We start from the raw sequence: 22,100 nt of genomic DNA on the forward strand, positions 1-22,100 counted from the left end.
AAGCAAGATCTCAAATGCATATTTTCATTCATTCATTCATTCATTCATTCATTCATTCATTCATTTACTCAACAAAAATTCATTGAGCTTGGGGATACAATGTTGAATAATCCCGATACAATTCTTGACTCACAGAGCTGTCATTCCAGTAGGACAAAGGTGAAGTAAGAAATATAACTAACTTAAAAACGGTTTTATGATATTAAAACACAAGTTAAAAAAACAGAAATGTTGGCCAAAATGGGGTTGAGTGGGGAATGATATGTGTGGAGAGCAGGATGTAAGCTGACAAGGTCCTTGCAGACTGTGAGGTCATTCCAAGGGACGCCTCACCTAAGCATCCTCCCCCAGAAAGAACAAGATAGCACAATCACAGCCGCAGACATACAAGCTTGCAAATACACATAACAGAAAGTTCTACTAATACTTGCTTAAACAGACAATTGTTCCAGACAGTATAAAAACCGTGTGAAAAATAAAAACTGCGCAACTGCTCTGCCATCCGTGGACAGTGGACCTCCTGATCACAACTTTCCTGTCTCTGTGTTTTTCTTAATCTCCCACCCTTCCCCCTCAGGCCTAGCCCTCCTGTCTGTGCTGGACACGGCAATATGTATTCTCTTTTGCCATATTCAAAATCATTTGACTAGATCAGTCAAAAGATCATTAAAAACAAAACAAAAACCCCACTAATTCTTGACTCAATTATGGAAAAGATTCAATCAGTTTTATAGCTTTGGGTTTACGCTGATCTCATATCGCTTAACTCATAACCAATTATTTTCCAGAGAACTTAAGGTTGAGGAAAAACAGGCAGCAAAACATCTAATATTGTTCCAAAATATTTCTTCGTAAGGTCAAACAATGGACAATAATTGAGTATCTATGTCTAAAGTTCTTCTGCTCTTCCTATAAAATGTCTCTATTTTTATTTTTTTACTTTCAGCTTTTTTTTAAAGCATAGTTTTAGGTTTTCAGAAAAGTTGCAAGGATAGTGCAGAATTCTTGTACACTTCTCACCCATTTTTTTCCCATCTTACATCAGTATGGTGTATTTGTCATAACTGATACATTATAAACTTAAACTTCACATTTTATTTGGATTTCACTAGTTCTTCTTTAATGTCCTTTTCTGTTCCAGGATCCCATCCAGGACACCATGTTACATTGAGTTGTCATGTCCCCTTAGCTCTAAGATGTTTTTAATGACCTTGACAATTTTGAATATTGGTCAGGTATATCGCAGAATGTCCCTCAATTTTGGTTTCCTGATGCTTTTCTCATGGTTTGGCTGGGGTTATAGGTTTTTTGGATGATGACTACAAAGGTAAAATACTATTCTCAACACTTTATATCAAGCATACATGCTATCAACGTAACTTAGCACTGGTGATGTTTAACCTTGGCTAAGGTAGTGTTTGCCAGGTTTCTCTGCTGGAAAGTTATTTCCCCTTTTCTATTCTGTATTCTTTGGAAGTGAGTCATTAAGCATAACCAACACTTAATGGAATGAGGAGTTATGTTCCAACACCTTGAGGAGGGAATACCTACAAAAATTATCTGGAATTCTTTGTATGGGAGATTTGTCTCCCCTCCCTCCTTCCCTTCCTATTCTTTCATCATTTATTCATATTAGTATGGACTTTTGGACACTTATTTACACTTTGGGTTATAATCCAACACTACAGTTTATTTTGTTACTCAAATTGTTCCAGCTTTGGCCATTGGGAGCTTTATAGGATGCTCCAGACGCATCTTGTGTATTTCTGCCCCATCCCTAGAATCAGCCATTTCTCCAAGGAGTCCTGGTTTCTTTTATTGGAGATTATTAAAAATCAAGATCTGAGCACTGGGTCTATCTATAGAATTTTAACCTGATAGTACCAGGTCAGTTTCTGGATGTCAGAGGCTGCTTTTCTTTTTCAGAAAGCATCCTTGACATTTTCCTTGACTGTAAACTAAATACAAACAATTTTGAAACATGGTTGCTAATGAAATTAATGTAAGCTTAGGCTGTGCTGGCAGAAAGTGTGTGAAAATGAGAGGGACTAGTTTCATTACACTTTCCTCCATGGGTCCTGATACACCTGGAAATCCTTGTTTTGGGTCAGCTGGTCACAGTAGAGAGAAATACTACCAAACTATAGCATTTCAATAGGGTTTGGCCAGATTCATAGTCTGGAGGGATTAAATAAGAATGATTAAAGAAACTGGATATTTGACTTAAAAAGACTTAGGGTGAACATCATAGTTTTTTCCTGTGATGCAAAGTGTTATCTTCTGTTCCAGAAGGCAGACTGAGGACCAGATGAACCAAAGTTATTCACCTAATTATTCATTGGTTTTCATCCCACATAGGCAATCACTGGATGACAAGAATTTAACCATGGAATGAGCTCCCTCATGTGGTAAAGATGTCATTACTGAAGAGTGCTGAAGCCACTTGCATCTGTGCTCAGTCAACTCCATCATTTTGATTCTTTTGACTTTCTTTTCATTTAGTTTATTAGCAAGTTTCAGTTTGAGAGCTTGAAATTTTGTCTCAACTGACTCATGGAAGGAAATATACTGTCCACCTTCGTCAGGCTGGATACAAGGTCTGACAATTAAATTGCTTTGAAGGGTGGACTAGGCACTGGCATTGATGCATATCTTCCCAAGGGGAGTACTTAGGAGGTGACCATAGTGATATTCAGCAATGAGGTATGTAGCACTTTTTCTAGGACGGGTTTGCAAACTTAATTGCCTGGCCTCGTAGGCTAGCCACTATATCCCCTAGGGCTCAGGAGTGCTGTGGGAGGGAGCACAGGATGTGAGGAGAGACAGGGAAACCATTAGAGTTAGTGAGTCAGACAAGTGGAACGATTCACTCACTCCCTGCTGGGTGGCTGGAACTGTAATACGCAAACTTAGGTGCCAACTGTCTACCCAAGTGCAAGGGTCTGGATTAAGAACGTTACTGCCCTCCACCCATCTACATTTCTACAGCCCTTAGATGGCTGCTAGGTAATAATAACCTGCCCTGTTTCACTTTCCTCTTCCTGATGGATAAGATCTACATGGTAGGAGAAAGGTCCACAGACATCACAAGAGTATTTTGATCAAAGTCATTCCTAATCAATCTGGAGCTATCAAGTTGTATAATATTACATACAAAAACTGACATTCGACCACCTGATATCGATTCTATTTCTACATATGCTTTAATAATGTCAGAGTATTTATGCCTCATCATTTTAAAGGAAGTCGATCACTGTTCTGAGGTAAATACATTTGAACATGTCTGGGTTTAGCATTACCTGTATAGTATTTTGTTGGCTGAAACTTTCCTTTGAGCTCAGGAAAAGTCTGCCTTTGCAAAGCTCAAGGGAAAAGCTGCCAGGAGCTGAGGCCACCATCACTTATTCAATAACTAATTTACTGAGGAACTGGTTACAATAACGAATGAAATGTGGTTTTTCACCTTGTCCTCAGGGAGCTTAGAGACTGAGAAAGGAGCGTATAGTCTAGAAAATGGGGCAATGACTCATTGCTGTTAGCCATTGATACTTCATCTTGATTCTGTATCTGAGATGTACCTAAAGTGTATCTGGTGCTTTTTGTGTGGGCATCTCATCATTCCGTGTTTCTACCCACATCCATTCTAGTGTCTCAGTAACTTCTCTCTACACAGAATCTTTGTGCTCAGGACTTCCTGTGAAGACGAGGAACAAATTACGCCTTCTCACAGCTCGATCTCATTATGGGTGGTGGTAATCGAGAAAGGGATTCAGGAGAGGACAGAGCTCACTAATACGCTGATGCATATGAGCTACTCCTGCGGGCCACAAGGAATTGAATGGGCAGCTGGGCCAGGGTGAGAGGCCGCTGGCCAAAGGTGAACTGGCAACTCATTCTAATTAGAACATTAACAACAACAACAGCGGCAATTTCTCCCTCCACTGCAGGTGTTACTATCCTCAGACAAGGATAATGGAAAATTCCCAGCGGAATGTGAGTTGGAGGAGGAGAAGAAGGAAGAAGGAAGTAGAAGGTGGGCCTCATGGGAGAATGGACCCTCTTTTACCTGATAATGAAAGTGGATTCTATGCGTGTCTTCCCAACTCTGCATTCAATAGGATCATGCTGGGAGCTTGGAATTGGTCATAGTGGAGGGCAAAGTGTCAAACACTACAAATCAGGGCTTTTTCCTCTTGAAGAGCTAGTTGTTATACATTTAGCAGTACACGGCTGAGTGTGCCCTATGGGCCTAGAATCTAGACAAATTTCAGTACATTTTTCTGTCTAAGAACACAAGTTCTTTTCTCTCCCAGCTCTGGACATGAACTCAACTTTTGGTTTCCAGGGTGGAGGAGAGGATTGATGAGGATGGAGACAGGCTATGGAAACCTCATCAGGCCATAGAGGGAACAGATACTACTCCACATCCAGCATTAAGGCATCTATCTCCTATTCTTTGGCCAGATACCTCACTACGAAAGAAGGGAAAACACTTCCCCATTCTCCCTTTCCCTTCCCCATTAAAGAAGAGAAGTAGCATAGAGTTTGCTTTGCATATTTATATATTAAAATAAAACCGTCTGTATTTTTAATTTTTCATTGTTTAGTTCATGACTAACATTTGCTGTCTATCACAGAGATAACTTATTGTACTTTGACCAATGTATTTGTTGCTAATGTTTTTGCTGCCCAGTATTTATATAGACTCATGATAACTATCCATCCGCATGCCGTGGATGGTGCTCGCCTGCTTCTGGTTCCACGAGTAGGCAGTACTCAGATCTGGCCAACGTCATGGTGAATGGCTCAGGAATGGGCCTGCAGCCACTCAGGGATCCCAAGACGCAGAGGCAGTTGCAGGACTGCTGAGAGACAGGCTCGCACTCCTTTCTACCGGATATCTCCCAGAATTTTATCCAGGAGCTGCTAGGGAAGAAGGTCCTACTTACAGAGTTTCAGTCTCTAGATCCAGCAACGTTGGTAGTCTTAATTATTCCCAGGTTGATAGCTACAGAGGCTATAAAAGTTTTTGTTTTTTTTTTGGGGTGGTGGTGGTGGTGTTAAATCAGTTGGAGTAGTTCCTATGCAACCAAAATGGTCTTAACAGATACAATATGTTTTATAATTTCAGTTGAGAGAATTAGCAATCTTTTCAAAGAAATATATGCTTTTCTGATGCTATATGTTGATATTTTCAATAAATTATATGTGCTTGCTTTTATTTTTATAGCGTTTTATTCTAAAATATTTGCTTTACATTTGTATATAACAATTTATTTAACTAAAAAAACTATAAGCAGAATTTATCTCAAAAAAGTCTCTAGAGCATTTTATTTAGGAGCACTCTTCTTTGGCTCGTCCGCAGTTGTCACTGCTTTCACCCTTTGTAAGGCTCCTCCTCGAATAGGCAGTTTTTTAAGGGCAATGTCTGTCTCAGCCAGAGGTCCTCCTGTTAAACGGGCAGGAGTGCTTTCCAGTGTTACTACCTGACCAGAGGGCACCTAAAAAAACAAAAGGCAAATATCTAAGTGTCCACTTACAATGATTTTCAATAAGAGAAAAACCCATTCATCTTTCCGCTTCCTTTGGAAAAGACACAAAGTGTACATATAAGTAACTAGGAGGCAGCATGGCATGATGGAAACCTAAGGGCTTTGGAGCCAGGCAAATGGATTTGGATTCTCCTTCTACTGCTTCTCAGCTTCGCAGTCAGGGCCAAATTATGTCTAGAAGACGACACCAGGACACTGGAATGTGGCATGCATCTATTGCCAGCCAAAGGAGGCACTGCACATCTTTTGCCAAAGAGATGTAGAAATATATTCTGACCCGTGTTTGTGGCAGTTTCTTGGGCATCCTGGAGGGCTGGGTCTAGACCAAACCAGCACTGGGTGAGGGTGGAGGTACCTTGGAGAGCAATATACCTTAACTATGTGAAATTTGAACAGTGAAAATAAAAAATATGAAACAAAACCCCATGGAAAGAACATTTTGAGGGCTAAATTCAGTATCTGCTAAGAAAAGCTATGAAGAAAAAATATCTTACCGTTGTGTTTAGGCCTTTAATAGCTGTCTGGTGAAATATTGCATTTGGTGGTCGCCCATTGTATCTAGAGGATTCTATAGCTTTGTCCTGAAGTCTTTTTGCTTTCTGAAGATTTTTAAATTAGAAAATAATATTGCTATTCAAGCATTAACTGTGGTACTTACAATGAAGCATACAAGTTACATTTAATTGTGTCTGGCTTATTATTTGACTATTTATTAGTACTGGAATCTTCATTTACTCATTTAGGCTACGAATATAGTTATTATTAGCAAGTTATATCTTTTGTATATTGCAGAAGATACTAATCACGTGAAAACATCACTGAGATTTCTAGAGGTACTGGTCATAGATGAATAAAGCAGGAATAAAGCAGGTCCTAAGGAAATCAGGTTCAATTTTTAATACTTAATTGAATAAGCTACTGAATTTACATCAGGTGATGATGTATGTTTTCAAAATATTTTGCACACATTAAATACTAATTCAGTACACTTAAATGTTTCAAGCACTCAGAATAATATAAATTACATAATTTGTTGCAGTTATATTCAAACTCAATATTTGAGCCACTAGGACAGGTGAAAGTCAAGGTAACCAATGACCTGCATGGAAGGGGATGATTTTCATTAACTATTCCTTTAAAATACAGGTAGTTATGAGGATATTTTTATAAATAAAGTTGTGAAGAACTTTCCATGAGAAGAGAGAGGCATGGTACTTTGAACAAGCGTGTTCTTAGCTTTGGTTTTGCTATCTGAAAATGATTCCACTATTTTCATGGATTAACATTTTAAAATTTCCTATTTAGAGGAAGAATTGTTAATATAATGCTACATAATAGTGTATTCAAAGTATTAATGGAAAAATTGGGAAAAAGTAATGATATTTTGAAAATCTGTGGCACTTCTCATATATTCAAAGTGAACAATTAGCATTATAAACTCTTTAGTTTCTAGCTTCTAGCTAAAGCAGCTTATCACATTCTCTGAAGGGTTGTTTATCCCAAATTCACATTGAAACTTTAATACAATGTTTCTTTTGGTGTTCCCGGAGGGGAAACATCTGTGGGGGAGAGAATAATATGGACAATTGTTTTCTCTGTCCTTCACTCTGCTTCTTACAGAACAGATCAATGAATATGAAGGCTAGCTAGCTATTATTTCCTTTATACAAACCAGAAAGACCTCCTTTGCTTCCCACTAATAAACCAAGTAAAACTCAGAGTAGCACCTTCTGTAATTGTGAAAATTCATAGTTTCAATTATCATTCTAAAGTGCATATAAAGATCTAATAATATTAGTATTCTACAGAAAGCTCAACAGAAAAAGATGGATGAACGTTTATTTCTGAAGAAGTCTGTCAAAGTTGGCTATTAGTTGTGGATATCTCAATATTTTTTAAAAATCCTACCTTTAAAGTTTTAGCATTTGATGTTCTAGCCAAGAAATTTTCCCATGACTTATTAGCCAATTCTCTTTGCTTGTGGGAGGCTTGGATCTGAAATGAGAAATGTAATTAAGAGTTTAGTTTCTATGAAAAGATACCAATGGGCATGAAAGCCCCTACTTTGAAGGAAGACCTACTTTTTGCCAAGGCAAAATTTAAGGCTGACTAGCAGAAGGATTAGAGTAATCATAATGTTCAACAACTTAAAAGGCAAAAGAATGAATAAGGAAAAAGAAATCCTTCCCTTATTATGTGTCTAAGGTTTGAACTACTTTCCATGAAATGTAATGTAAAACTGTTGTTATGAAAATATAAAAATACCAATAATCATTCTCAGCAAGACTGATTGTCTTCCATGATTATCACTTGTGAAGACGGATAACAATCCAGAACAAAATATGTAAGTGACCCAACAGCAAATTCATAAGAGAACATAAAGAGATTCCTGCTGCCACTGATAATAGGTTAAGCAAGATCATATTTGTAAAACTACTTCTAATTTATGACTGCAGCAAGACAAGCATTTTTCACTTTCTTTTTTTTTTGAGAGTGCTGAGTTTTTATGGTGATGCAATCTAGGGAGGTAACTAACAAACTGCGAAAACTATACTCAACAGGCTAGCCACTAAATACACATATATAGTCAGAGGATACACATGCCTTTGCTTGGGTAAAATATACTGTTGAGTTTAAATCATGAACCTAAGAGTATTTAATTAAACAACTGCTAAAAAAACAAGTGGGGTCAGAGCCATAACAAGTCAACAATAACCAACAAATTGGCAATAGCTAGTCCACACAGCAGACATTCTGCCGTCTAACAGAACTCACGAGGCAGCTCAACTTCCAACAGGGCTACCCCGCTTGAGAGCAAATCAACGCTTTAAATGGCAGCATCCATGCAATAAAAACTCTTAGCAAACAAAAGTTTCAAGCAGGGAGGTGCCTAAGTTGGAGCGGAATTCATAGGTGGATACAGACAGAGTCCCACGAGGCTGAAGCTATAAACATTTAATAGTCCATGTGAAAAGAGCAGGCAATAGAACACACTTTGGAAATCACCATAAAGGGCTTTAAATATTTCACTATAGTCATGAAGGACCAGCAAGCATAAATGGGGAATCTACATTATCTTTGTGTCTGTGGACAAGATAATTTAAATAGTCACTTAACCTATTTGATCAAAAGCTTCTGACGTGTCAGTTTCCCACCTGTGTAAAGCTTTAGGAAAATGGCTTATGTTTTCCTGACAGGTGTTTTCTGATTAGCTAAAGTCAGAGACCAGTTTATCCTAGATTTACAAAACGCTCACAGTACATGTTTTAGCCCTGAGGTGAGGATGGAGCTTATGGCTATGCTTCTGGTTGGCACACCAGTGAGGCCTTATCACAGTTAGGGATGAGGCCAACTTTATTAGCAAGGTTATAGCGATAGTCACAGAGACATGCTGATTGTCAGGATTTGCTGAATGTATACATTTAAATAGCCCACAATGTTTGGAACTCAGTTTGACATTTTGAAAAATGGGAGTGTCTCAATGTTTACCTTTTAAAAGATAGGCCCGTAGAAGTAAAATTATTATATAATGCCTCCAAACAGCATTGAATGTAGCAATCAAACATCAAGCTCTTAACTCCATGGTGTCTTTAAAAATTGTACAAAGACACTGAAAGTAACTATAAAACTAGAAAACAACTTAAGTGCTAAAACATTCACAAGTAAGACAAGTATATCCTACGGATAACTTCAACTAGTTTATACAATGAAATTATCATCTTGTGCCTCAGTGGTATCTGTGGCTTACTTTTGCATATACTTTTTGTTCATTTTGCACATCTTGGCGTGCTTGGCTTTCAATTATCTCGCTTTGCAGAGAAGCAACCATCTTCCCAATATTTTCTGACGCTGTTGTAATCGCTTCCAAAATATGTTTATCTGTAGTGACTGGTCTTAAGTTTTCTAATTTTATTTCTTCATATATTTCATTCCATATTTCTCCAATCTGTTATAACAAAGTTTAAGTTTAAAAAAGTGAAATTAACCAAAAATAAACGACTCAGTTTTAGCTAATACTTTATTTGGATTGTTGTTCCGAAGTTAACACCGATCAGCTTTTCCGAATTTACTTTTTAAGAATAGGTTAAGTGCATTGGGAACGATTTGGAGCACGAGTTACATTTGAGTATTCAGAGGTAATTTACCAAATGTTTCTCAATGATAAGATATTCATAGATGAGGCTCTATTACTTCAGTCTAGTTCACTGCCATCATCACTGCCCTCTGGTTTTTATAGTCAGTCTGTTTTTACAGCTGTAGAAACTGCTGCTTTCCTCTCATCCTCCTGAACTACTGAATGCTTTCCTTCTTAAAGCTCTGCATTGAAGGCTAGGTCAAGCTCAATTTATAGGACAATGAACATGGCAATTCCTGGGACTCTAGAACGCAGCCACCCTGAGAAATAAGGCCCTGCCCCTCCCCTTCTAGCTAAGGCAATAATTGAATCTCAAGTTCTTAACTCCATAGTTCTAATCATGCCGATAGCTCCATCTCATATTCTGGGTTGTCTGGAAATTAATGTGCTTGAGTATGTTTACATTTTGAGAAAAATTTATATATTCAGGAGAGGGATAAAATTTAGTCTTGTTTTTATTTGAAAATATAGAGGTTTATTCATTTACAACATTCGAATACAGAGTATACTAATATTAGTAGAAGAAAATGTTTACTTTCCTGAAACTTCAAACACATTTATTTAACAAGAATATAACCAGCAACATAAGCAACCTAACATCCTATCATTGATATTTGATCATTATGTAAAGTGATAATAAAATACGTAGTAATAATTTATTTTAATAAGCAATAATTAATTTAATTCTAGCTCCTAATTATTGATAAGGAGAAGAAATTATATTTTAAACATTATGTTAGGCTTCTGAATAGCTCTAGGTCAGTAACAACCACCTTTTTTAATAAACTAATAGTTGGATGAAATCTTATCCCATGGAAAACACACAATCGAGTGTATGTTTTTTGAATAGTATCAGATGGAAAGTAAAAACTACCCAGTACGTGAGCAATTGCTCACAACTGTGAAGGGATCTTTTATTTCCCAACTGGCTTTTTGCCATACTGGATTTTAATCACAAGTTTAAGAAGGTACTCACTTTAAAATCAAGATATCTATGTATGATACAGAGGGTGACAAAATCTTCAGCGGATAGGCCAGGTAAATTTTCAAAATCTAAACAAAGGTTACAAAGAGAGAATTACTTCAACAGGACAAGTGACTCCAAAACGCAGACATCTATCATAAAAATAAGTGCAAACAGTTCCCTTTGATTTCATTTTGATTTATGAAAAAGTTACTTCTGCCTTCTGACTTCTTCCTACTAACAAACCTCTGCCACGTCATCCTTATCTAGTTGTTAAACAGGAATACTTTCTGTACTGTGGTGAGACCATGACATTGTACTTTCAGAACCTGAATGGTGAGGACTTTTCCTTAATAAGAAGCAAGGATTTAAACCAACTCAGGCGATGCAGAATTTTAGTGTTTAAGCCCAGTCATCCAAAGTAACTGCCTTTAATCCTGCCTGCACACATGGAATTGCCATGGGAGACTTAAAATATAGTGATGTCTGGGCACCACACACCCTGCTTTAATTGATCAGGGGTGTGCCCTGGGCACTGGGTTAACAATGGAACCTGCATTTATCTGTATAGATGGACTTTTGTTCATCAAGTTTGAAAAATGGATTCCAAAGTAAAATCAACTCACATACTTAGCAAAACAGAGAAGCTCTTATGAATCTGATGAATAGCTTCTTACCTAGTTTGCCCAACACAGCATAAATTTTTGCTCTAATGTTCTCGGCAACATCCATAACTGCAATAGTTGGGCAGTTAGCAGGCAGTGGAATGATGTTTTGCTCTTCTTGAAAACTAGTAAATAGAGGTTTCTTTGTATCTAATCATTAGATATCATGAAAACAGAAAGGACAGATAAAAACTGTAGTAAATTAATATTTAATTTTGAGATTTTAGACTAGACATCATAAAATATATAACAGAGTAAAATAGTGCCTTGTAGGTAGATGGTTAGTTACTCTTTTGAAAACATAAGTAACCTGTGATTTCATCCCCATCCTGTGGCAAAACTTATAGCTTTTATTTTTATCATTTATGTAAAATATGAAAATGTCACATAATTACTTTTTAAAAAGTGAAACTCCTATGTAACTTTTCTATTTTTGAAATCCAGAAATTGAACAATGTCAGTTTAACAATGATGTAATCTCCTTTGCTTCTGGTTTCTATATATTAAGCTATAAATATAAAAACTATTTCATGACATTATAGATCAAAACTCAGAAATAAAAAAAATCAAAAGACAGAAATCATCAGAAGTTAAAGGGGAAGTATTTTCATTTAAAAATAGGTAATACTAACAGTTCAGATGAACCATAATAAGAATCTTAAGAGGTCTATAAAATGTAATGTAACATTGTAGAATAAATGAACTATAGATTCTGATATTGTAAACTTCATTAATTTAGATTCTAGTAATTGAAATTTATGAAACATTTGATTTATTTTTATTTAGAAAAGTTATTTCTTTCATATAAAAATTAAATTACAAAATACCATAGCTTTTCCAAGAGTGTTTTCAAGCACTCTATTTACATACCAAATTTTATTGGTAAATGAAATATTATTGAATCTATTTGTAAAAGCAGGTAACTTTTGGGAAATACTGATAGTTTTTTTTCAAGCTAAAGAATACAACCAAAGGCTTCTGGTTAAGATGGCAGAGTAGGAAAATGCTGTGCTCGCCTCCTCCCATGACCACATCAAAATTATAACTAAATTACAGAACAACCATCACTGAAAATCGCCTGAAGTCTAGCTGAATAGAAGTCCTACAACTAAGGACATACAGAAGAAGCCACTACAAGACTGGTAAAAGAGGTGGACATGGAATGGGCTTGTCCCACACCCACCTGTGGTGTTAAAAATCAGGAAGGATAGTTTGGGTGCTGAGGTACCCCTGAGGAGCGAGGGATCCCAGCACCACATCAGGTATCCCAGCCCAGGGCTCCAGTGCTGGGGAGACAAGTCCCCATAAATTCTGGTTGTGAAAACCAGTGGTGATTGTGCCTGAGTGAGGCTGGAGTCCCCGGCATTCCTCTTAAAGGGCCCAAGCAGAGACTTACTCATTGATAGACTGACTTGCTCTGAGCTTCAGTGCTGGGGCAGCAGCTCAAAAGGCACCAGGGACACAGAAGGAGGAACTGAATTAACTGGCTTCAGAGTGAGGGCTGGAGGCGTGGCTTTCTCCTAGACAGAAGTCATTGTTCCTTTGTTAAGCCCTCCCCCTCCCAGCCTGTACATCCAGGCAGCCACCATATCTGAGTCTCTATCAACCTGGTTAATCCATTTACTGTGCCCTAGTGATTTCCTGAGACTCCACTGCATCCAACTTAAGGGCCCACCTAAACTGCTTCCAGTTGCTTTTCCATACAAATGGCTCACCTTGGCTCATGTTGTGGACTTTCCTAAAATCTCTCAAAGGTTCACAAACCCCCAAAAAGTAGCATCTGGCCTCAGCATGTCCCATACCTTTTGCTAAACAGCCCCAAGCCTGGCACAAGCACTAGCTGGCCTCAGTTTGCAACTTAGCCTCTCCCAGGCCCAGCAAAAGTGGCAACCATCCGCAGATCACTTTGTAGCTCATACCAAATGGCCCTGGGCAGGGCACAGGCAGCAGCTAACCTTGGTCTGTAGCAGAGTACCTCCCAAAAGGCTTCAGAACCAACACACCCAGTGGCCAGCTTCAGATCACTAGTCAACCACTTCTACAAATGACACACCCAAAGGGTACTCTGAGCAGGCACCAGAGCCCTGCTAAAGTGAATCCTGCTCTGTGGAGTCAGCCCCTGCACAACAGCTTTTCCACTAAAGTCATGGCCAGTCCTCACAACCAATCCACCTGAGGGTCATTCCCTCCCATTGATGTACCAATAGCAATCAAGGCTCAACTACAACAGGAAGGCACACACAACCCACAAAAAGGACATTCATGGAACACCCAGCTCAGGTGACCAGGGAGACTACACCATTGGGCCCCACAGGACACCTGCTACATAAGGCTACTCTACCAAGACCAAGAGCTATAGCAGGAATACCTAACACATAGAAACAAACATAGGGAGGTCGATAAAATGAAACCAAGAAACATGACCGAAATGAAAGAACAGGACAAACTCCAGAAAAAGTGCTAAAAAAAATGGAGACAAGCAATCTACCAGATGCAGAGTGCAAAACACTTGTTAGAAGGATGCTCAATGACCTCAATGAGAACTTCAACAAAGAGACAGAAAAAAAAAGGTGGAGATAGAGAACTAAAAAAAAGAACCAGTCAGAAATGAATACAATAACTGAAATGAAGACTACATTGGGGGAATGAACAGTAGATCAGATGAAGCAGAGGAGCAAATTAGCAATTTAGAACATAAGGTAGCAGAAAACACCCAAATAGAACAGTAAAAAAAAAAAAAAAAGGATAGTTTAAGGGGCCTCTGCATGAAACGACATCAAGCATATCGACATTCACATCATAGGTGTAACAGAAGGAGAAGAGAGAGCAAGGAATTGAAAACCTATCTCAAAAAATGATAGAAAACCTCCCTAATCTGGAGAAGGCAACAGACATACAAGCGCAAGAAGAACAGAGTCCCAAACAACATGAACCCAAAGAGGCCCACACCAAGACACATCATAATTAAAATGTCAAAGACATTTTAATTGACTGAATCATTTTAATTGATTTAATTTAATTGTGAAAGACAAAGAATCTTAAAAACAGCAATTAGAAAAGCAATTAGTTACCTATAAGGGAGTTCCCATAAGACTGTCAGCTGATTTTGCAACAGAAACTTTGCAGGGCAGAGGGAATGGCACAAAATGTTCAAAGTGATAAAAAGCAAGGTCCTACAACCAAGATTACTGTACCCATAAAAGCTATTATTTAGAAAAGAAAAGATAAAGAGCTTCCCAGACATGAAAAAGCTAAAGGAGTTCGTCACCACCAAACCAGTGTTACAAGAAATGTTAAAGGAATTTTTAAATAATAAGAAATAAAAGATAAAAAATATGAATAATAAAATGGCAATAAATACATATCTGTTGTTAAAGTACTCAACAATTACTTTATTTTTTTTCAAACTTTAATTAAAGTTTATTGGGGTGACAATTGTTAGTAAAGTTACATAGATTTCAGGTGTACAATTCTGTAATACATCATCTATGTATCACAATGTGTGTTCACCACCAGAGTCAGTTCTCTTTCTATCACCATATATTGGATCCCCTTTACCCTCTCTACCACCCTCCTCCCCTCTTACCCTCTGACAATCAACAATTACTTTAAATGTAAATGGATTAAATGCTCTAATCCAAAGACATAGGTTGGCTGAATGGATAAGAAAACAAGACCCTTATATATGCTGCCTACAAGAGACTCACTTCAGATTGAAAAAAAGATAATTCATGAAAATGGAAAAAAAAAAAAAAAGCTGGGGTAGCAATACTTATACCAGACAAAACAGACTTTAAAACAATGGTTACAAGAATAAATAAAGAAAGACCCAATAATTCCACTTCTGGGTATTTATCCAAAGAAACCCAAAAAGCTAATTCATGAAGACATATGCATCCATATGTTCACTGCAGCCATTATTTACAATAGCCAAGATATGGAAGCAACCTAAGAGTCCATCAATAGGTGAATGGATAAAGATAATTCCACATCTATGCAGTGGAATATTCCACATGTATGCAGCGGAATATTACTCAGCCATAAAAAGGAAAGGAATCTTGACACCCGCAACAACATGGATGGACCTAGAGGGCATTGTACTAAGTGGAGTAAATCAGATAGAGAAAGACATACCATATGATTTCACTTATATGTGGAATCTAAAACACAAAATAAATGAACAAAACATAAACAAACTCACAGATACAGAGAACATTTTGACAGTTGCCAGATCAAAGGCGTTTGGGAGGATGATTGAAAAGGGGAAAGAAATTAAGAACTACAAATTGGTAATTACAAAATAGTTATGGGGATGTACAATACAGCAAAGGGAATATAGTTAATATTGTAATAACTATGTATGGTATCAGATGGGTACTAGATTTATCAGGGTGATCATAAGTTATATAAATGTCTAATCATATGTTGTACACTTGAAACTAATATAATATTGTATGTCAACTGTAATTGAAAAATAAAAAAAATATTTAAAAAATATAGTCAAACACCATTTTCTGAAATTTTCTATAAAAATACGAATCTGCTAATTTACTCAGTTTTCTTCTAATCAAATAAAATTCATGATACCAAGACCTGCAAACCCTGTGAAAAGAACTTTAAACAAATGGGTGAAAGTCTTCATATTTTCCTAGTATCTTTTAAAGATCTCTTTTTAAAAATACGTATTTAAGTGCTTCTACTAACAATTATAAACACACTCACCAATTATCTTCCCATGTTTATCACGTTTTACTCCTAATTCTTTTTCTTCCTTTCTCCACAATTTTATTAAAAGACTAGCAGCTGTCTGGTCCTTCTTTCCTCGCCAAGCATTGATATGAGCCGCAGTTTTGGGATTATCACAAAATTCAACCATTATTCCAAGTATTAGATTACAGAATTTCTTTTGGTTCAACTTTTACAAGGAAACAGAAAAAGAAAAAAAAGTTGTAATATATATAAAGAACTATTGCCTTAAAAAAAAAGGAGAAACATTTGTATTAATCAGTGTTTCTTCTACATGATTGACTTATAAAATTCAAACTCTGATTAAGTATGATTTAAGATAATCTCCTGCTAAAATACTCATTTTAATGAATACATTTTCAAACATTAGGAGTTAAAAAGAATAAAAAGATTCAATGTGATTCTGATGTAGTCATAAACATACGTCATGACCAAAAATGTAACTGATTTGGTTGACTAGGAAAAAGGGAGATTGTAAAAATCAGTAAAGATGTTCATTTTAAGTGGAGCAACATCAACTGTGCTATGCATAGGTCACTGTAATTATAGGGTCTTTCCAATTTACATGCCTTATTAAGGTTTGTAAAGACTCATACTACCTATAACCTCATTGTTACTAAGAGAATAACTGATGGTAATTTCAAATGGCAGTCATATATCAAAATAAATCAAAATGAGTTGTAATTTTTGTATTTGGAAAATCAGCACCCATAAGAATATTTAAGAATTTAATAAAAATTATCAAGCCTATTTCCTTTGTTTTGGTACAACTAGTTTTCAGAAAACCAAAATAGTAGAGAGAAGTCTATCCAGAGCAATGTCCTCCACACGGTGAGGGCTTCTATTGGAAATATTTTTTGTTGATTAACTCTTATAGTATACAGCTAATAGAATATCGCAAAGGAAACAGGAAACCTGTTGTCTGAATTACAAACATTATCAGCTTCCTTTTTTTTATTAAATGAAAGGTAATAATATTACCTTCTTTAGAGAGTTATTATGATGTGTTAATATGTGACTGCCTGTCAGATAGGAAGCTCTCAATATTTAATCACTATTAGCAATTATTATCATTGCACACTCAATAAATACTTTAGTAGATTCTATTAAGCAGAACTCTCAATCAAATGAGTTTTCTGTTTTTATATTTCTCTTTCAAAAGAGGCAAATGTCCAAAGTTCTAGTTGGTATAAAAACTTCATTAAAGAATGCTTATAACTTATAATTAACTTGATTGGTTCAATATATATTAAGCACAATCTAATAATTGTACTCATAATAATAGAAAACACTTACATAGCAAAAATATGTGTCAGGAATTCTTCTAACCAATGCATGTAAGTGTGTGTGTGTGTGTGTGTGTGTGTGTATATATATATATATATATATATATATATATATATGCATGTGCACATGTGCGAACTCACACACATAATCACTCATCTAATCCTCGCAATAAGGCATGAGGTAGACACTGTTATCTCGGTTTTGAAGAAGTTGATAACAGAGATGTTCAATAACTTGTCCAAGTTAGATGGCTAACAAGTACTGGAGGCCTTTCAGACTGATTCCAGCCTCTGCTCACTATGCTATACAGCTCTGCGTACCCCCGTCTTCGTGCCTTTCCAGCAAAGAAACCCTAATGGTGAAGGAGAGTGAATACAGTGAGAAATGTCTTTGAAGTCGCCTGTATAATCTTAAGTATTAACTTAAATTTAAGTACTTAATATGTACAAGTTTAACTCCTTACTTCCAAATCTTTAAGAAAAAGCAAGATTCCAGGAAGTTGTACCAGATTAATTTTGTGGCTTTTGAGAACCCCAGACACAACACCATGTGCCTCTGGGCATACTTGTGCTCTTGTCGGAGAAACATGGTGAGCTGTTCATCATTCAGGATATAAGGAAAGCTACATATACAGCCTTCTGTATTAAGTTGAATTTCAGAACTTCGCAAGGGTTTCTGGTTATGACCCATTTCTGTTTATCAAGCTGGATTATTTTTATTATTGTTGCTATTATTAGTTACTTATTTTTTTTTGTTTGCAGTGTTTCATATGTAATGAGTCTGCTCTTTTCTCTCCAGTGTCAACTAATTTTCTTTCAGAAAGATCAAAGGACACAAATAACTTTAGCACTTTTGCTAAACCAAAGTAGGTTATTCCGTTAATAAAATCAAGAATGGTAGCAACCAGTGACATAGCTAGAACTCTCCGAGAATACCTTCCAAAGTTTTATTGAAATAAAATTACACTTTTTCTCCCATATCATCTAGACTATGGACTCACTTAAGACTGAGGACAGTCAGTAAGGGGTTACTCTGAGGACAAATGAGGGTCTTTGCCATTCTTCACAGCTGCAAGATGGCAAGTGTCTTTCCTTGAAGGATTCGTATGGATGCTCAATCCTGCTCATCCTGTCAAATGGTCCATGACACACTAGCTCTTCACATTAACTATAAACTACGCGATTCTTAAATAATGCTGATCTTTACTTGTTTGTCTAATGTGGCCCTTAACTTTTAATATTAACAGAAGAAGTAAGAAGTTATTAATAAATGATGAAGGGTTTTGACATAGCCTAGCACTTCACAAATTGTTTCTTTGAAGCTTGGTGGAAAAAAAACCCCATAAAAATTCTCTACTGTCATGTGTTTGGGAACACTGACCTATATAAACTGGCTTCTTCACTGGAGGAATTTTCAGAACTTTTAATATGCCAGTGCATATTATAAATCTCTAATAGGGATTTTGATAAAAATAAACATTTGAATGATTTAAGGGTACATTTGTATCACAGAATAATGTTCTGTGGTACTCAGTTTGGAAAGGGTTAATATAGACATTTATTTTTTGTTTTACAGTCGTTATAATCATACTTACTGCCAATAAATCCAAAAGGAGAAAAATGCCTTCTTTTTCAAGAAAGTAATCCTCTAAGGGATAACATCCCAAAATGCAGCACCTTAAATAAAAATGAAGTTATGCATTTAACAAAGATTTGTTGTTAAACTCGATTTGTGAGTTTATTCCTATCAAAATTTTTTTCAAAGAATTTTTCATTCCCTTAAATCAAGTAATTTTTTTTTACTTAAAAAATTGAACTTTAAGGAGACTTTGCCAGTGTAGTTTAAGTTCAACTATTTTAAACCAATATCAGTTAATTTTTTTATAACCGCCTAATTCTTTTTTGTAGATGCAATATTCTCCTTTGCTTTCATGACATTAATTATTCTTAAAGGTCTCCCCTAGTTACTCTAGTAACTGTTTCTTCAAGGTTTATCTCCGTGTCGGTATGGCTCAAACATTTGATGATTTTTAATTACTTCTTATCTTTGCTGTTGAGATTATTTGCTAAAGCGCCTGCTGCTTAGGCCTGTGCGACTCACATGGAGTGAGGGATTGAAGTTGCTGCTGGTGGTAGTGGTGGTGGTGGTGGTGGGAAATAGTAACAGAGGCTGATCTCCTCTATTTCTCCAGGCGTTGTACGCCTGCTGGGATCAATATCCTGTGTCCTTTTCCTATTTAACGTGATTATTACTTATTTATCAGTAATAAGTAATAATTTTGGTACTTATTTGACATAGCTTCCTCTTGAAAAAGAAAAAGACACTTGTTTCTGCTGCCTTGTTTGTTATGGTTGTGTGTAGTGGTGGTGGGTGGGGTGAGGTGCATAAAGGCCATGAGCTTGGCTCCTTCCACTCAGGTGGTTCCAGGTTTTACCACCTCTGGGTATGAACTGTGCTTATTTTGTTCCCACTTTTGAAGTAATACTCTCTGATGCCTATCATGGGCTGCCTTTTACCTCTTTCATTCATAACAATTACAAGAAAAGAAAAAACAGAACATTCTCATTTGTTCAGAAATTAAACAATATACTTCTAAATCTCTCAAAGGTCAAAAAGAAAGTCACAATGAAAATTTGAAAATAATTTGAACTTAATGATAATAAAAATAGAACATATTAAAACTTGTGGGTTGGAGCTAAAACCATGATTAGAGGAGAATTTACAGCTTTAGATGGATCTATTAGAGCAGAAGAAAGGTTGAAACCTATGATCCTGTCATCCATCTCAAAAAACAGAAAAGGTAAATTGAATCAAAGAAAAAAAACATAGACAATAATGAAATATATATAGATATTAGAATCACCAAAGCACAAAAATTGAATCACCAAAGCACAAAAATTGATTCTTTGGAAAAACCAATAACATTAATTCCTGGTGAAACCCATACCCATCAAGGAAAAAAAAATAGAGAAAGAATCAATAACTAATACCAGGAAAGAAAAAAAAATAGGCACCACTTTGTATACTAAAGACATTGAGGATACTCAAAGGATGTCACAAACAGCTATATGACAGTAAATTTGAAAATTTAGGCAAGATAAATAAATTCTTAGGAAAATGCATCTTATCAGAACCTACACAAGAAGAAACAGAAAATCTTAACAGACATGTATACATATTAAAGAAATAAAATCTATTATTTCAGAATCTTTCTACAAAGTTGGCACAGACAACTTAATTGGTGAATTCCACTAATTATTTAAGAAAGACATAACAACGATCTTACATACACTCTTTCTATAGACTATAAAAGAAAGACTACTTCCTAACTTGTTTTATTATATCAATATAAACAAGATACTAGAACTTACCTCAGTTTAAGTTCCTGAGAAAAGGAAAAAGAACAAATGCCTGGTATCACCAATTAAACACTGAACTTATTACTTATCTGTTATTTCTACCTTATCTCTTATACAAAAGGATTTGAAGTTGTATTGTAATAAAAGACACAGATAAAACCATCATCTATTAATTTTAATCTTAGTATAACTGTGATGTGTTAAATGAAGAAGGAATAAAACCTCAAGATATTTTCTGCACTAACCTCTGCATCAATATATTGGTAGATAGTACAGGTAGTACTAATAATACTCAGCTCTGGATTTTTCACTATGCTTAATGCAGTGCTTTAGTTAATAAGAAATGGCTGTTGAAACTTAAGATCAGAAAAAAAAAAAAAAAAGAAACTTAAGATCAGGTTTTCATGTTATCACTATATTCCTCCTGTCTCTACAGTAAAAAAACAAATGAACGAACAAACTAGATAACCGATAAGGCCCATTCCTATAGGAATGTATCCATCTGTATGAGAGCAGAGTATTCCAGCTCTCGATATAGTGAATTTGCAATGGGTGAAACTAGTTACTTGATCTTATGGGAAGTAGTACTCATTAGAGTTTCCCCACTCCCAACTTATTTAGATATAATTGGAATACAAAAATCTGCATATAATTAATATAGACAATTTGGTGAGTTTGGACATATGTATATACTTATGTTACTATCACCACAATCTAGGTAATAAAAACAACACCTCTAAAAGTTTTCCTGTGTTCTTGGTGTTTTTTGTTTGTTTTTGTAGTAAGAACACTTAACATGAGATTCACCCACCTGACAAATTGTTAAGTACACAATACCTTACTGTCAACTATAGGCACTGTTGTATAGTAGATCCATAAGCACTATGTTGTCTAACAAATCTCTGGAATTTACTAACAATTGTAACATTATACCCATTGAACAACGCCTCATACCCCCCTCACCCTTTCACTCTACTAGCTACATACCATTGTCCACTTCTATAATTTTGACTATTTTAGAGAAATCATGTATAAGGGATACCCTTCTGTGAATGACTTATTTTACTTAGCATAATGTCTTCCAGGTCCATCTGTTATTTCAAATGGTAGGATTTCCTTCTTTTTAAAGTCTGAGTAATATTCCATTGTATATATAGACATTACATTTTCTTTATCCATTCATCTGCTGATGGACATTTGGGTTGTTTCCATATCTTGGCTATTGTGACGAATGCTGCTATGAACATAGTGCAGCTGATACTTCAAGATCCTGATTTCAATCATTTGGGGTAAATACCCAGAAGTGAGACTGCTGGTCATATGGTAGTTCTATTTTTAATTCTTTGAGGAACCTCCAAATTGGTTTTCCATAGTGGCTGCACCATTTTACAT

At 36.0% G+C, this 22,100-nt stretch overlaps 1 protein-coding gene across 3 annotated transcripts in view; it reads right to left on the minus strand.

Annotated features, from left to right (window-relative positions):
* Positions 1–5,216: 5,216 nt before the first annotated feature.
* The window catches only part of CFAP69 (cilia and flagella associated protein 69), a 58,553-nt gene continuing 41,669 nt past the window's right edge, over positions 5,217–22,100 (minus strand). For 2 of the 3 annotated variants that reach the window (XM_088797769.1, XM_088797772.1), the window contains 8 exons: positions 18,944–19,025; positions 16,039–16,231; positions 11,329–11,466; positions 10,664–10,740; positions 9,301–9,498; positions 7,461–7,547; positions 6,047–6,151; positions 5,217–5,501 (listed from right to left, as the gene is read on the minus strand). In XM_088797769.1, the coding sequence (XP_088653895.1) occupies positions 5,331–5,501; positions 6,047–6,151; positions 7,461–7,547; positions 9,301–9,498; positions 10,664–10,740; positions 11,329–11,466; positions 16,039–16,231; positions 18,944–19,025 (1,051 nt within the window). In that variant the 3' untranslated portion in view covers positions 5,217–5,330. The remainder of the gene's footprint in view (positions 5,502–6,046; positions 6,152–7,460; positions 7,548–9,300; positions 9,499–10,663; positions 10,741–11,328; positions 11,467–16,038; positions 16,232–18,943; positions 19,026–22,100) is intronic. The other variant, XM_088797771.1, reaches the window with a different exon arrangement.

This window comes from Rhinolophus sinicus, chromosome 4, assembly GCF_057876585.1.
Source record: "Rhinolophus sinicus isolate RSI-liver-muscle chromosome 4, RSI-T2T, whole genome shotgun sequence".
In the NCBI taxonomy this organism is placed as follows: domain Eukaryota; kingdom Metazoa; phylum Chordata; class Mammalia; order Chiroptera; family Rhinolophidae; genus Rhinolophus; species Rhinolophus sinicus.